Source organism: Barbatula barbatula, assembly GCF_947034865.1.
Source record: "Barbatula barbatula genome assembly, chromosome: 13".
NCBI lineage: Eukaryota > Metazoa > Chordata > Actinopteri > Cypriniformes > Nemacheilidae > Barbatula > Barbatula barbatula.
Genome location: NC_136776.1, coordinates 8,851,966 through 8,868,774, shown reverse-complemented (window position 1 = coordinate 8,868,774; position 16,809 = coordinate 8,851,966). Strand labels below are relative to the sequence as shown.

The following is a 16,809-nucleotide window of genomic DNA, read 5'->3' as shown; positions in this document are numbered from 1 at the left end:
TGGCATAAAGTGGGTATGAGGAATTATCTGTTTGGATGAAAAACTTTGTGGACCTGAATGAGTTTACACTGGGAGACACACATATCACTTATATGTTTTTCTCCAAATGTTGCCCAATCCGGCCCCATTGTAAGCAGAGAGGGTGGAAATAACACCATAACATGACCAACACATTAAGTTTTCTAAACAACAACAGTCTTGTTAGGTTAAGCTGATGCTACAAATCCAGATGTGCTCCCATTAAATGTCAGCACTTTACTTGAATCTTTGTTATCTCTAATGAGGGGGCAATATGGAGCCTCTTAAAGTGATTTACGCAAGGTTCTATTTTGGGGCCAATCTTATTTTCAGCATACATGCGCACATTAGGTTCTGTTTGCCACCATCCTTAAAAGTTTTATGAAACCCTGGTTTCAGCATAAAAATTCAATCGCAAGTTGGGGGCATAACGACCTGTTTGGGAAGTTATTCTGCAAGTATTTTAGCCATTCTGATTGGTAACTCACCTGTCGCATGAGCTCCTCCTGTCTCCTCTGAATTCGCTCTCGTTCAATCTGGATGCGCTGCAGTCTCATCTTCTGCTGGTGCTGCTGGGCGCTCATGTTCATCATGGCAGACTGTGAGCTCTGCTGCTGTTGTGGCGGCTGCTGGGGCTGCTGCAGGTGTTGCTGATGTGCCTGCTGGTTCAGCACTGCGAGAAAATACACAAAGAACATGCTTTACATGAAGGGAGAAAAAATGGCAAAGCTTTCTTGATCTTGCAAGCAGCATAGTGTCATCTCTGCGAGACCAATTTGTATTTCAGGAAACCATTAAAACACATATATATTTTTAACTTGACGTGACAACAAACAAACATTCATTCAGGAGCATCATGCTAAGAGTCTTTATTCCCTGCCACTTCAGCGTTTCTCACCCCTATAATTCAAAGTTCAGTATTCTTTGCTTTGGAAAAGTAATAGTAAATCTCTGCCCAACCATTCACACTATTCAGATCATGCGTGTGTGTATCCAAACAAAGCAACATACTGAAATATGTCCCTTGTGTGAATCATAGTTCCAGCGTAAATGCATTGCAAATTGCTAAAAAGAAAAACCTAACTAACACTTCACCAGTTTCCCTGTTAGTCATTCTTCAAATGATTCTCAACTTTTTCAAATGAACCACAGGACTAAAACACACACTCCACCAGACGTGTGTATTTACTGCATTAAACTCTAGCCTACAACTGAAACTTCACTGCAGCGCTCTGCTTTCTTTAAGATTTGCAAACATTTCTTCACATCAGAAAGATCTTCAAAGATAAGTTTTATGGATGAGAAGGAGGATTTGGCAAGCGTGAGATGAAGAGAAACAAACACTGCCTTTTATGGTGAGATGAAGGGACCTAAAGTTGTCCTTTACTATCATCAGTATTAACCTTAGTCCAACACACACTGCCCAATATCACAAGGATATTACACTGCAGTAAAGAAAACACAAAGACAATCCCATTTTTAGGACCAGTGTGATCTCTGAATTGTGATGTTAATTCATAACATATTTTCATCCCAACTTCATGTAAGGAAAAACATCTCATTCTGATCACAATGTCCAGATGTGTTTGTTATTCACAATGGGGATTCACATTAGATTTGCATTATAGTACAAAGTCAGTATAAAGGCAGATCAACAAATACTACAATTATTTATATATCAAATCAATCTTCAGACAGATATTTTATAAGAGTTGGGAGGACATGTGCATCTCCAAACCATTTGTGGCTTATTTTCTGAAAACTGTAAACAACACTGACTCAACCAATCTGTTCTCAAACCGTTTTTGTTCACATTACAGACTATCTTCACAAGGATACATTACAATATGGGCATTTGGACATCATTTTGTGTAGATATGTCTGTTTAGGAGTAAGATGACGTGAAAGAGAACTCCGAACAGTTGTGTGCTGTCTGAGATTTGGAATACATTAGGTGCGTCCCAAAACGCACACTTATGAACTATTCTACGCCACTTTGTAGTCTAAATAGTCCGAGTAGTACGTTCACATTGAAAGCTCTCAAAAAAGAATATATACATATATATATGCACTTGAATATATATTTGTCAGTTTTGCCCTTGTGTGACCAGGAGGAAAATGGCAGCAGTCTAGATCTGGATTTAAAACATAAAAGTTATAGAAAGAATTCTGAAAGAGGGTTGACCCTCTGCTGGAAAAAAAGATGAACTTCTGTCCAGAACCTCTTAGGAAAAGTTAAATTATTAAATATAAATCGATTCTGGGTTAAAACAATCGATTTTAAAATCGTTTTAAACAGAATTGCGATAGTTCGGTTTATAGATTTTTCTCCCACCCCTAGTAACTAGCTAAAGGCTTTGTGTCCTCCAGAGGTATCATCCTCTAAAGGATGCGGAGGATTCTCAACTTTTTAAAAAAGTTTTTAGTTTTAAAATGAGTTCTCAGAATTCTTGTGAAAGTAGGACGCATTAGCAGGCTGCATACTGAGTGTCCTACCTGCTTTTATGAAACGAGACAGCTTTGATAACGTAGCAGGCTTCAAATGAGACCTCCGGAGTATGCAGCCTTCCGAAACGAGACACAGCCATTGACAAAACATTCTAGCATCGGGTTAAAACACGCAAACATCATGCTAAAACATGTTCGAATAATTGTAATGTTGTGGCTTGAGTTTTGCAAAGGCCTCACGTGTTCTAGTTAAAAATACTATTTTCTTGCATACAATCTTATTGTTTTGTTACGATCAGGTGTCCTGAGATTCACCTGTTGACTGGTCACGTTACCACACCTCAGAGTTCAAATGAAAAGTGTGCTGCGCTCTCGGTTACATTGTGTTTAGACATCTGCAGTACATCACCAGATGTGAACCACCAAAGCTTTACAGCCCCCCTGATATCTGACTGTCACAACAACCATCATGATAGGAAACACATGTGAGCTGAACAACGAAAGAGCACGCAAGTCACGATAACAGGGTGGAGCATTCATGACGTGCACGCGAAAGAGGGAGTGTTGCTAAAGGCTCACCAACAATAAGCTTCTTGTGTCATTGATTTCCATGAAACGCCATCATCTGTCCACCGGGGTCAGCAGAAAACACAAGAGGACAGGAACAGGCATTAACCTGTGCATCCTGTGTCCAATAACACTTCATAACAGCACTTATATCTCCCTACTAGTCTTGTTTTTAAACTCAAGTCATATTTCATCTTGAGATGCCTCCACATCACAATTATAAATATATTCATGTGAATTACTGCTCTTTCTATGATGTAAATATTCCCTTTAAAAACTCACACCGTTGAGCTTCTAATCATAAACAAGACATGCTGAAGAGACACGTGTTTAAATGGAAAAATACACGTCATATTGTTGGTTAATTCACTTGTATTTTGAGTGGGAGTGAAACTGCTCAGTAGGGAAGGGAATTCGACTCCTTTTCGAATTTTTATTCCGTGATTGACTCACATCGGTTCAATTGTCTTTGAGACTGGCACAAAGCAACGAAAAACATAAAAAAAAGAATCATGTTTATGGTCATACCTCCAATCTCTGATTGTTATTGTTAAATGCCCCACACCGAAAGGCAATGACTAACATTAAGAAATCTTACTGAACCTTAATACAAAACTTAATTTGTGTGACTGCAAAATCGACGCAAAATAAAAATTATTAATGTCTTAGCTTTACCAAAAGTCTATGTGGTTAGACCTGGGCCGTCATGTCTTTGCACTTGGAAAACCACATCAGTTTAGGACCAGAAAGGGGTAACTGGCAGCACAAAAAAACTCTGTGATGGTGTGCTCGCTGCACAAATGCATGTGTATTTGCTTGTGACTTTGGAGATACCATTTGGTTTGCCAGTCAAAAGTTCCCAAACTTGTGAAGTTACATTTATTTTATATTCGTAAAGCGACTTACAAATGAGGTAAACAATGGAAGCAATTGGAACAAAATAATGACAACAAAAAGCAAAAGTGTAATAAAACTGCTCTCATATAGCCCACCACAGTATACAGAGCTAAGTTTATGAATTTTTTGATAGAAAGAGTAGAAAGAGTCAGAACTGATTGGTCAGGTGCTTCCATCACGTAACAGCAGTTTGAAGTTATAGCTGCACTCAGTGACATTATGCCAGTACTATTTTCCCTGCTCATAACATTCCTCTGTTGTCTGGGTCTAATTTTGTCTTATTTTGTGATCAATTTCAAACAGTTTCAACGAATGAAATTTCCTAAATCACAAATAATAAGCTCTCTCTATTTTTCATAAACATGTACTCCGTCACGTTTGATCAAAGTCAGTGAGTGCAGCTGTGACACGTCAGAGGAGATCTGGCCCTCCCAGGTGATTCTGTTTCTCCCGAGGTTTCTTTTCATCCATTTATTTATCAATAGAGTTTGAGTTCCTCGACACAGGCTTGCTCACCGGGAGACTGCCTTTATTAGATATTATTTACTAGCTTTACTGCTTGTTCTATAAACACCATGCGCTGTGTTTATACTTTTTCTGTGTTTTTCTGTTTGTTTTATGTTCTCCTTAAGCTGCTTTGGAACAATGCACATTGTGAAAAGCGTCATTTAAATAAAATGTAATTCACATTCTGACACCAGGCTCCTCCCACACACACTAACAATAAAAAAAAATAAAAACTTTCACACAGACGCACGTGTACTCTAATCGTTACATATTTTGTGAAAGTCTGTGAAAGACTTTCCTGACATAAAACTAATAAAATGAATGAAACTGTCTGTCTGTTGGTTGCACGTTTGACAAAATTTACCATAACATGCAGTGCAAAGTATACAAAACCTTCAGCCCTAATTTACGCCATTAGTGATATGTATTACCGACGTACCTTCTTAAATTAGCACAGCTCACTTTGTGTACCTGTTTGATAAATCAGATTTTTACTGTAAAAACCAAAAAAGTTGGTGTGGGAGAAGCTAGAGCAACATGTCGCATGCTTCACTCGACCAATCATTGCAATGCTCAGATTTTGCCAGAAAGGTACACAATTAGAATCAGATGAGCTTTTGTTGTTAGTCATTGACACAATAGAATTTATTTTGTAGCGCTTCATGTTTTAATGATTTAATTTTAAAGATCTTCAAGTTGATGATCATCATATGGAGATTATTTTAGATTAGGAGAACACATGTTGTCTGAGATCACACAGGTGAACTATGGGATTGGGGTGTGTTACTGTGGGGTGGGACGGGACGGGGCGGGTCTGATTCTTGCCTCCATACAGCTATACAAAAGCCATTACTCACCCTGCATGCGGGGGTCCAGCCACGAGGTGTTTTGGCTTTTGTGGTCAATGAAGTAAGTTTCTCCCTGAGGGGTGACGGCCATCTCCAAACCCTCGGGCAATTCTCCTGTTTATCAACAGTACAACAGCTCGAGATCAGCCAGCAGCCAGAACAGGGATCTGGACTCATGATCTGAGAAGTGTGCTTCATCTAGTGCACTACATGTTATTAAGGTTTAACACACAACAGCTGATGTACTTCTTGGTTTGAATGAGAGGACAAAACTAGTCCTTGATGTCAACATTAAATCTAAAAGAAATTTGAAATGAATCTTTAAAAGAGGTTCCTGGCCGTACGTGATGCTTTGGCACACATGACTTAAAGGATAGTTCACTTACAAATTTGCCCCATTCACTTTTTTGCCCCCATAGAAATGTGTATTCCCACTATGGAAAGTCAATGGGGGACCATTTGAAGTGAGCTACTACTTTAAAGTCATAGTTTACCCCAAAAACTAAATTCTGTCAAAAATCTGAATTATATTTTTATTCCGCAGAATTCAAAAGAAAATAATTTGGTTTTGTGTCCAAACAATAGAAGTAAATGGGGTTCAGTGCTGTGCGGTTACCAACACTGTTCAAAATATCTTCGAAAGAAAGTCATGAAGGTTTTGAAATGAGGGTGAGAAAATTATGACAGAATGTTAATATTTTTGGGTGAAAAATCACTTTAAAAAGACAAAACATTCTTTGTAATCGTTGAACAAAAAAAAAACAGTGGCATCTACAAAACGTTTCAATTACCCATAATCCTTCAATGTTAAAGGAGCCCATCATGATGTACGCAACAGGCTCAGTCTGAAGTCAGTCTGAAAATACAAACACTTTCTCAAGTTCCTAAAGGGAGGACTACTGCATAGGCCACAGGAAGAGCCACAAAGCATTGTGGGATTGGTTGAGAGATAACCAAGGAAGCGTCATACGAGTGGACAAACACTGTTGGATTACATCTAGGGCTGAACGGTTTTTAAAAATAATGTAATTGCGCATTTTTGACCAATATTGCACCTTATATTCTGTATTATTTAATAAATAAAATCAATAAATCATGGTAACCAAGGCAATATTAGACAGATTAACCATAAACTATAATCCAGTCTTAAAACAAAACTGTGCATTATCAAATTGCTGAGTGTGGTAAAGCCAGAGTCACTGTTATAAATATATGATACACACTTAGAAACGCTGTCTGTTAACTTACTAGACAATCTCTAAATAAATAAGTACAAATATAAACTATTAATATACGTATTATCTTATATATTGTCTTGTATTATTGCGTAAATGGTGCATGACGTAAGTAGTATTGCACCTTGAGATAGCATTAATGTTCGCACACACACAACACTGTGCAGCATCATCCACATAGATCAGCTAAAATAGTCCCACACAACTGACGTGCTGGTGCTCTTTCACACTTAAGTTTCCACAGTCCCACGTTCTGTCAAGCTTGAGGCCATTGTAAGACAGGTCAGTGTAAAAATGCTTTACTTTAAATGCAGTAACGCGCTTAAATAGACAGACGCAGCCTTATTTAATTAACACTGCATATAGGAATTTATAGTGTGTCTGATATTTGACCTGTGTTTTGACTTCCATAACCTTTTATGTTTTGCTTATAGTCAATATGGTTTCTTGTACTGCTGCTTTGTAACAATGAAAATTGTAAAAAGCGCTATATAAATAAACCTGACTTGACTTGACTTAAAATACTAACCTCAATGATGTTTTATACATCACATCTGAAATTAAATACATACATTTATGTAAAATAACCTTGATTTTCAAAATAGTGTGCGTGACCTCAAACATCATAAACTTAGATGTTTTACATAATTAAAATGATGATAATCATATAAAAAATAGATGATACAAATGTGTAACTTTATGTGTTGCTGACTACACATTTTGTCAGGTTCAGTCGGTTGGAAATAAAGCTGTATTTTTGGACCGTTTAGATTCATGTGAATGAATGAAACACACTTTCTACTTTATACACTGTTGTGAACAAACCGTTGATCTGTTAAACTGCTATTAAACAAAGTGCTACATTAATACTTGTCTTACAGTAAGACGTTTACTGTATATTTGACAAATACTGTACAATATGAATGACAATAACATAAAATATAAAGATGTCATAACATTTTGTCACAATGCAAGACGATCGAGAAATGTCCGTTTCTTAATCATTCTATTGTGATTCTTGGGTGAAATATGATCGAGGAATTGCGTGAAGGTTTTCGTCAAGTGAAATGATAAAATGGTGCCGCTCAGGCGTCTACTGTATGCAGATGATCTCTTTTCTTTTTAAACAGATTTCTTTCCCTTCCCCCTTTCGCTGGAATCTGCTTCTCCACTGCCAACAAGGCACAGGTACACATTTTTTCCATTTCATTACAAATCAGAATTTGGGAAGGGCAAAGCAAGCAGGCAAATGCATTTGAACCACAAGTGATTTAGGGTACAGAAAGAGGCTGTGATGGGACAGTATTCAGAGGAAACAACATCTCGCACATGAAAGTCAACTTATGCCAAGCTTTTAAAGCTCCCACCCCTCAGTATACAGACAGAAGTCAAAACATGATTTTTGGTTGAGGACAAAAGTGTTTAAGGGTTTGCTTAAGTGTATAAAATGGTTATTAGCGTAGACATATACACATAGATGCCACTTTAGCAGCCGTTTCTATACGCCTCTATACATCCAAGAAAAAAAACAATGCCCTGCATATAAAGAAATCGAATGGTTTTAATGGGAATTGTACTGGATTCAAATGAACTACTGGTATGTGGTTGATTCTATTGATGGGATTATCTGGCAGACGGGTACCAACAAAACAACAGATGAAGGCGTTGGCTAACATAACATTACATATCTGTAATATTAGGTTAGTAAAGATAGAAACACAAAGCAGAAAAATTCTCTCATTTCTTCAGGAATTTTTTATATCTTTTTCTTTACAGCTCATCATGTTTACTATGATTGAGGACAGCAAATGAAACGTTGACTGTAACGAGGTGCCGTATATATGGCACCAACATATTTATGGTTTGTTGCAAGGTATTTTGTCAATGTGTTCTCCGTGTTTCTTCACACTGTTAAATCTACAGATATACATTTTTCCTGAAAATGGGGGTCAACTGATAAATCAATCTCATACTTTTTTTACTAAAAGTAACCACATCCTTGCATACCGGCACACATCCACTTTATCTACGGATGACTATGAACCTCCATTAATTGTGGCGGGGAGAAATGACCCTGATTCCACGTCACAGTTGTGAAATTTGTGAATGTCATGTGACATTGAGCGGCGAGGTTAGATGATGTCAAATGTGTGTGTTTTCATGAGTAATGTCGACTCACCGAGGTTGGGTTGAGACAGAGCCATGGAGTGCTGCTGGATGTTGCCGTTATTGGAGGTCTGGTTGTGGACACTCATCTGATTCACTGATGATGTCCTGCTCTTCCGGGGGTCATGCCATGTGGTGATCTTCTCAATGTGACTGCAGGAGAAACACAACATATGTTCACTTCAAAACATATATTTATGTTGTTCTGTTCATCAGATATATGAAGATGCACTTGAAGATAATCTTCAATTTAATTGATACCCACTGCATGTTTTGCTTGTTCAGAAAAACCCTTCAAAAGTGTTTCAAAGCATTGCATGCACTAGAAATATATGTATCTTTTTGTTTAACTTTTAGACGTCACTTGAGTGCTCAACTCCATTAATAAGAGTGAAATATTTAACAAATGTGTGTATAAGAGGAGCTTAAAATGATTCTGCCTGTATTATTCGGCTTCACTCACACCAGTAAAGGTGGCGTACAGCAGGCTATACGTGGTCAGGTCCTGAAGTGGATTTGTATTTAGATTGAATTGTGATTTAAGATTTTAGTTCGATTTTACAAGAAGGTGTTTATGAAACCAACATCACTCAATACAAGCTCAGATAACACTGCTGGATTTAATCTTCCTATTAACGTGGATCAAACGTATGATATTGAGATGAAGTTAAATGTGTGTGAGGCATTAATACTTAAAATTGTTCTTCTAACATTTACTTTCTGCAATGACTTGAGATCACTTACTCTCCATTACGCATGGGTCAGAGTTTGCGTGCAGGTGCGCAAATTGTCCATCAAGTTTGTCCCATTTTTTGGTAGCCAGTGGCATACACATCTTTCAGGGCATGTTTTGTGCAAAGGCCCCCTGGCCTTTTTATTTGTCAACCATAGCTGGACTTAACAGAGGGATGTGAATCAAGTAACATCCTACAGCCGTATTGAACCGCTCCTCTGATAAAACTGCAACTACGTGAAATTCTGGCTTCTCTGCATTTTTTCATGCAAGGCCACAAGCGTCAGTCAGACGGCTACTGAATGACTCCAATCTCAGTGATACCATAAACCAGTTTAGCGGTGAGCTTTAGTGTACAGATTGAGATTTTTCTTAACCTAAGCACCTGGAAGAACAAGTTCAGGTGTGTTTGATTAGAGTTCAAACTGAACTTAGCAGGAAGGGAGATCTACAGCAGCAGGTCTGGTCGGGTATCGCTGTCTTTAATGTATCCGTAAAAAAGGTAAAATTCCTTTTGGGAAGAAAAAACACTCAGATAGAAATCCCTGACTGCAGTTTTGTGGAGATTTGGAGTTATGGGTGAATCTCATGAAAACTGCGTTTCAAATATGTTAAATATTATTATTTTAAGCAAAAAAACAAGACCTTACAAGTTCAAAGGCAATCATTTAAAAACTTTTATACAAAAGTGTCCAACAAAAAATCTCATTACCTTAACACTTTGAAATGTTAATGCCATAGCTTGTTTTGAAAATAAAAAAAGAAGCAATGATACCCAGGCAAGTTTTCGTTTATCATATATAATTGGACAATAAAGAATCATGTTACATTTAAAATCAATACTGGCATTAAGGTGCAATGCTTTTGTGAGAATGACCCGCATGTCTATACTGAAAAGCACTGTTTACACCAGGCAAAACATTTCTTGACGGTCAGAAAGATATCAAACAGAAAGATCCCACATCTGACATGATAAATAACACCTTTAACGGTGCGTTTCCACTGAGCGAGCGTTTTCAATTCATTCCGATGAGTCCGACATATGTTTAAGTTTGCAAATGGTGGATCCATTTCAGTGGCATGCTAGCGCAAATTTACTGACACACCTAAAAGCGAAGGCGTTTCAGATATTTTTCTGATATTATGACATGAAATATATGACTTCCGAGCTCAATCCGTTCCAGTCAACCAGGCATCACATTCTCATGTTTACCACGTGATGTTATACTATGAGACGGCAAGATAACGTTGTATGGTAGCTATTAAATCGTAGGCATTTGTTCATAAGCAGTGTCTGGATATTTTAAGACTCATGTTCATACATATTATGTGTTGTAAAAATTGTTTTAAGTTTGTTTAAGACACGTCTCGCTGGGGTCAAGGGTTGATCGATCTGCCCTGAGATCAGAGGTCAGATGACCAACTGCGTTTGCAGTTCCAACGTTCACTTCCGGGAATGAGGTCAGCAAAATTGCAATCAGAGTTGTCTCGAAGTCCTGCTAGAAAATTCGGTAAGGCTAGTCTAAGCAGTTTATGCAACCAGACCCAGGAAATCATATTGAGCATATAGACAGTTTTAACGGCAACATCATACACAAACATTACTGTGGCCCAAACTTAACTTCCGGTAGTCTTCAGCGAAGAAACAATAACAATAGAGTCCCTGTAGAGTAGATTATTTTAGATAACAAACAAAATAAAATAAATTTTAAAGCCTAACAAGCATTATTTTTAAGAAATGTTACTTGGCTAAACATAAATGCAGGGCTGGTGAGTAACAAAATACATGTAACTTAGTTATGCAGTTCAAACACAAAATTTGAGTAATTGTATTTCATTACAGTTACTTTTAAATAGGTGGTAATAAATGACAGTTACAGGTGAAAATTATAAGGGCAAATGCATCCTAAACTACAGTTCTGGTCATACGTTTCATACCCCTTGCTGAATATGCTAATTAGAATAATTTGGTAACACTTTAATAAGGTGCTATAAGTTAACATTATTAAATGCATTTGCTAGCGTTAGCTAACATTTGCCAATTTAGTTTTTTCAGCATTTATTTATCCTTGTTAATGTTAGGTCACGTCAATACAGTTATTCATGTTAGTTCATGGTGCATTAACTAACGTTAACAGTGACGTTTAATTTTAATAATGTATTAGTAAATCAACAAGAATTAATTTTAATAAATGTCATTTCATGTTAACTAATACATAAACTAATACACAATAATTTTACCTAAAAAGAAGGATCTGGGTTCATAGAAATTACATGTCGATTTCATTTAGTACAGTCCTGAAAAGCTATTACACATAATATAAATGTATCTATCTATATCTGTCTATAAGACAAACTGACTGAATTTATACAAACTGCCACCTACATTTGCATAATGTAACCTTGAATCTTTATCGTTTTCATGTTTTGTGCTAGTTGTTTGAGAGTTTCTTGTTTAAGTAATTTTTTAAGTAATTTCAACTTTTGGTCTCACAGTTCTGACTTTTTCCTCACAATTTTGAGGTTATAAATCACAGTTCTGACTTCTTTTTTGGTCTATACCCAGGTAGCAAACAAACGTTGGCCCAACGTTGGCCCAACGTTTGTTGTTGTGTTGGGCCAACGTTGGGTGCTGACGTTGGCCCAACGTAATTTTGTCCGTTGGGCCAACGTTGGGCCAACCATGTTATTGGACGACCAGCAGACCTTCTGCCAACCTAAAAAATACCTTGCCAACCTTCTGCAAACTTAAAAACCACTAAAACAACATTGGGCCAACGTTGGGCCAACGTCAGCACCCAACGTTGGCCCAACACACCATTTTAAGATTGTGATATGGCCTATTCATTGTTGAATTGCATTAAAAAAGAACAACAGACAAACTGAATTGGTTATAAAAATGAAATTTATTGGTAACAAAAAAACAGCAGAAAAAATGCAAAGTAAAACAAAGTCAAAGAAATCAACAAGGAACCAAAGTGACAGAAAAGGCGGCAAAGAAAATGCGGAAGAAGGCCAAAAAAACTTTGCAGATTTGAAGCTATTTGATGATGAAGACGGAGCGGAGGAGGAGAAGCAGCAGCATATACTCCTGTAAAAACAACAAACATACAAACAACTTTTTAGAAGATTTAAGATGTGTAGTTCTATTTTAATTACACAACCCAAAGGTTTTTTGCAAGAAATTCACCATATTGGGGTAGCAAATGTTTTATACATCTTAATGCAGTGTAAAGATGAAGTGCACCTCTGTTTATAATATTTTAGTCATATCGAATTACCAACAACAAAATGAACATTACTGTGAACATTAAAGTTTATATTTTAGTCATATCGAATTACTAACAACAAAATGAACATTACATCTGTCAAGAAGGCCTAATGTCAACATCTGTCAAGAAAATAAAGACAAATAAAAGATATGAACTACATTAGCTCAGTTGCGTCACAAGCTCAGTCAAACCGCCAGATTACACTAACAGTCAACATTAAAGTTTATAATATTTTAGTCATATCGAATTACTAACAACAAAATGAACATTACTGTGAACTTAACCAGGAATTAATGAAAACTTACCTCAGAATTTACAACAGAAACGGAAACTCGTCTGAGGTAAACATCTGACTCTGAACTCACGAGGACGGAGGCGCGCACGCGCCCACAAATACGTGTGTGTGGCTTCATGCGGCACTGACAGGATGATGACGTCAATGTATCGCGAGAGCGATTCGAAATTAGATCTCTACGCGTAAGTTCTCGACTCGCTCTCGCGATACGTTGACGTCATCATGAAGTCGAACATGACTAATAACGCATAACAAAAGACAACATGTTAAAAACAATAAAGATGGTAGAACTTGTTTAACATTAAATTGTATTAAAATAAACAGAAATATTGTGCTTTTAAAGCATAGCTTTTTAGATCTTCATCCGGGGGTGTGTTCAATTATTTCTACATAAATGCACATTTTGTTCTAAATGGACAGACTTTATAAAAATTATAAAAATGGTTTTATTATAGTAAAAGTGTAGCTACTATGGTTTTTTATTTAACAACAACAATAAACATCAAAAGAAAATTATCTGCTAAGATAATAACAACCAATGGTTATTTTAATAATTTAATAATTGTACTTATTTTAATAATTATATATATATATATATATATATATATATATATATATATATTTGGTTCCTTGTTGATTTCTTTGACTTTGTTTTACTTTGCTTTGCATTTTTTCTGCTGTTTCTTTTTTTTGCTTGTTCTTTTTTAATGCAATTCAACAATGAATAGGCCATATAACAATCTTAAAATGGTGTGTTGGGCCAACGTTGGGTGCTGACGTTGGCCCAACGTTGGCCCAATGTTGTTTTAGTGGTTTTTAAGTTGGCAGAAGGTTGGCAAGGTATTTTTTAGGTTGGCAGAAGGTCTGCTGGCCGTCCAATAACATGGTTGGCCCAACGTTGGCCCAACGGAAAAAATTACGTTGGGCCAACGTCAGCACCCAACGTTGGCCCAACACAACAACAAACGTTGGGCCAACGTTGGGCCAACGTCTGTTTGCTACCTGGGTATATATATAATTTGAGGGAAGTGGTGGGCAATTGCAGCTGACCATACCAACGTTGGCCCAACGTTGTATTTCTGTCAGATAGGTTGGGCCAACGTAACCAACCAATATTGACGTTGGCCCAACGTCTGTTTGCTACCTGGGTATGGTCTATATGGGTTTACATCTCATGATGTAAAATGGTAAAACAAATAAGACGAAGAAAGCAAGTCCTCTGTTTGGTGATCCTTATTAGTTTTCCAAAGTAAGTTCGATTCATATTACTTTTAAAAGCATGCATTTCGTAATAGTTACTTTCCCAGCCCTGCTTAAATGTGACATCAAGTTACACTACCAGACCGTTCAAGAAATTGTTGTGATATAAGCACAACAACCTGAACCCATCTTCAGTCTACTCATCACCTTAACTCTAACCGCTTTTGTAGTTTGCGTAGTACGCCAGATTGATAAACAAACACAGACCGGAAGTTAACTTCAGCCTAGGTGCGTAACCGTTGCAACACACATAGGTCCAGACTAAATTGTATTGATCAGTTCCCGATGGCGTTCCGAGGTCCCCCTTAGTCCGCGTTCTGGGTCGCGTCCTAAAAGTGTGTGGTCCCTTAGAAACATCCTCATGATAATCCTCCCCTTACAGCACCCATGGTATGAGAGTGTTTTATCATTCAATAACTTCTTCCACACAAGTTTGCTGTGATAAACCAGCTTAACTACTTTTATTTTGGTCCTAATCACTGTTTTATTTGCCAAACACAAAATGCTTATACGGTACATTTGAACACTACGACATGTGAAATGTAACATTCCTTTTCTGAATCTGTCCGCACTTAGTTACATTACATATCAGGATGATTTTCAGATGTTTAAAAAGTGAAATCTATGTCCCTCATCTCTAGTCAGATGACAGCGACTAAAACTCAAAGTGAGAGTTCATGATCATGCATCTGTTAACTTGCTTTTATGGGAAGAGTTTGTAACACGTGAATACCCAAATCACCTTTGTTATTTCTCCTAGACATCAATGAGATTAAATGGAGAGCAAATGGAAAGTCTCATCTGTGTCCTGAGAAAAAGTCTCACAAATGTCTCCATTAAAGTTTCAGATACTATTATAGATCTCTCAGGATACACTGCTGAAACCCGGGTCAGACAGAAAAGATCAACCTTCAAGGTGTGGCAGCTGTCCTGCACCTGTGAGGCCCAGAAATCATGAGGCGCGGATGCAAAAAGTGCACTGGGTCAGCAGTTTAGTGAACAACACTCTACAGCTAAAATTAGCCAACCCGCTTGAGATCTGTCACATGTTTCATAGACATTTACAAGAACATTTTCCAAGTTAACTTTTGTTTTTCATGTTGACCCTTCATGTTGAATTCATTCATGCTTAAGCTGACCAAACACAATGTGTCACTGCTTCAAGTCTTAAGAGCTGTTATATCTTCTGCAATCCTTTTAGGTTGTGATAAATATCCAGAGAAAGAAAGTGAAGGAATAGCCTAAACAGGCATACACAAGAAAATTGTACGTTGAAATCATTTATTGCACGTGTTTGCCTCTGAATATTATACTACACTAGTGTTTGCGTACAAGCCACATGCCGTTTACACCGGAAACACACACACACACACACATCCCAAAAAACAATAGGATGTTGGTGGACTAAAAACAACTCCCTCCACACACACACAATGTTAGAGATGGACACAACACCTCTTAACTGAGCTTCATCCTCTTCCTGTTGGTGTGCTGCCTGTGGAAACATACACACACACAAACACATACACAGTGAGTGTATCAGTGCCTTTAGCCATAAACTGATGACTCACTGATTTCACTGATTGATTTTCACGCCGTACAATAACAGACAGTGATCAAGAGATCTGCAATGGGTTTAAACACTCTAAGAGCTTTAGGGAACACTGTGTCTTCATCATATGTTTCAGACTCATCTGGAAAAACACTCAGGCTCAGACCGAAGATCTGTATTGAGTTTCTCATCAGAGCATGCATGTGAAGGTCGTCTCCAGCATCCAGCATGAAAACTTCAGGAATGTGAGTCTGTCTGTAGCCATGGCGATGTCAACACACAATCCACACACACACATACACTCCCTGCGAGGAATCTATAAACATGTACCAGCCTTCAACTTGAACAAGTACCTTAATTATAGCATCCACATTGATAAAATGATTATTCATCATTTATAATAACATAAAATATTTCAAGTACTACTAAGTGTATATGATAATGCTCTTATATCAACATTTGGCCGGAGGCAAGAGGCCGTATGCCAGGTACAGGAGACTAAGAGAGAGGAGCCCGTTGGAAAGGTCCCCGCCGGGTATTTCCGACGACGCCTGGAACAAGTCGATGCGGCTCCGGGCTCTGTAGCTATGTCCTCCGGATGGTTGTAACTTTGACTGGCCCCAGCTCGGCAATCGCATGTCCGGGAGACATTTACGTTTGGCAGACGCTTTTATCCAATGCGACTTACATTGCATTATCCTATACATTTGACATAGGTATCTGCAATCCCCTCCAACCCACAACCTTGCATTGTAAACGCAATGCACTTAACACTGAGCTACAGGAAAGCTATTACAACAGTGCTTACGGGGGTCTACACCCGGACTTTCCAACAAGACCACCCCTGCCTTCCCAACGCCTTCTAACAAACCTCCGCTTCTAATTCCAAACCGTCACTTCTATTAAATTTCCGCTGTGCTACATCAGTCCATTTATTAATGTGAAATAATAAGGCAGGGTGTGCGAATGAAAGTAACATTAGCCCTATTCAGACAGTGATTGTTTCTCATA

At 37.8% G+C, this 16,809-nt stretch overlaps 1 protein-coding gene across 2 annotated transcripts in view; it reads right to left on the bottom strand.

Moving 5' to 3' along the window:
• wwtr1 (WW domain containing transcription regulator 1) overlaps positions 1-16,809 on the bottom strand; it is a 33,316-nt gene that overhangs the window by 1,639 nt on the left and 14,868 nt on the right. For both annotated transcript variants that reach the window (XM_079471958.1, XM_079471959.1), the window contains exons 2-3: positions 8,700-8,839; positions 507-691 (exon numbers count right to left, since the gene is read on the bottom strand). In XM_079471958.1, the coding sequence (XP_079328084.1) occupies positions 507-691; positions 8,700-8,839 (325 nt within the window). The remainder of the gene's footprint in view (positions 1-506; positions 692-8,699; positions 8,840-16,809) is intronic.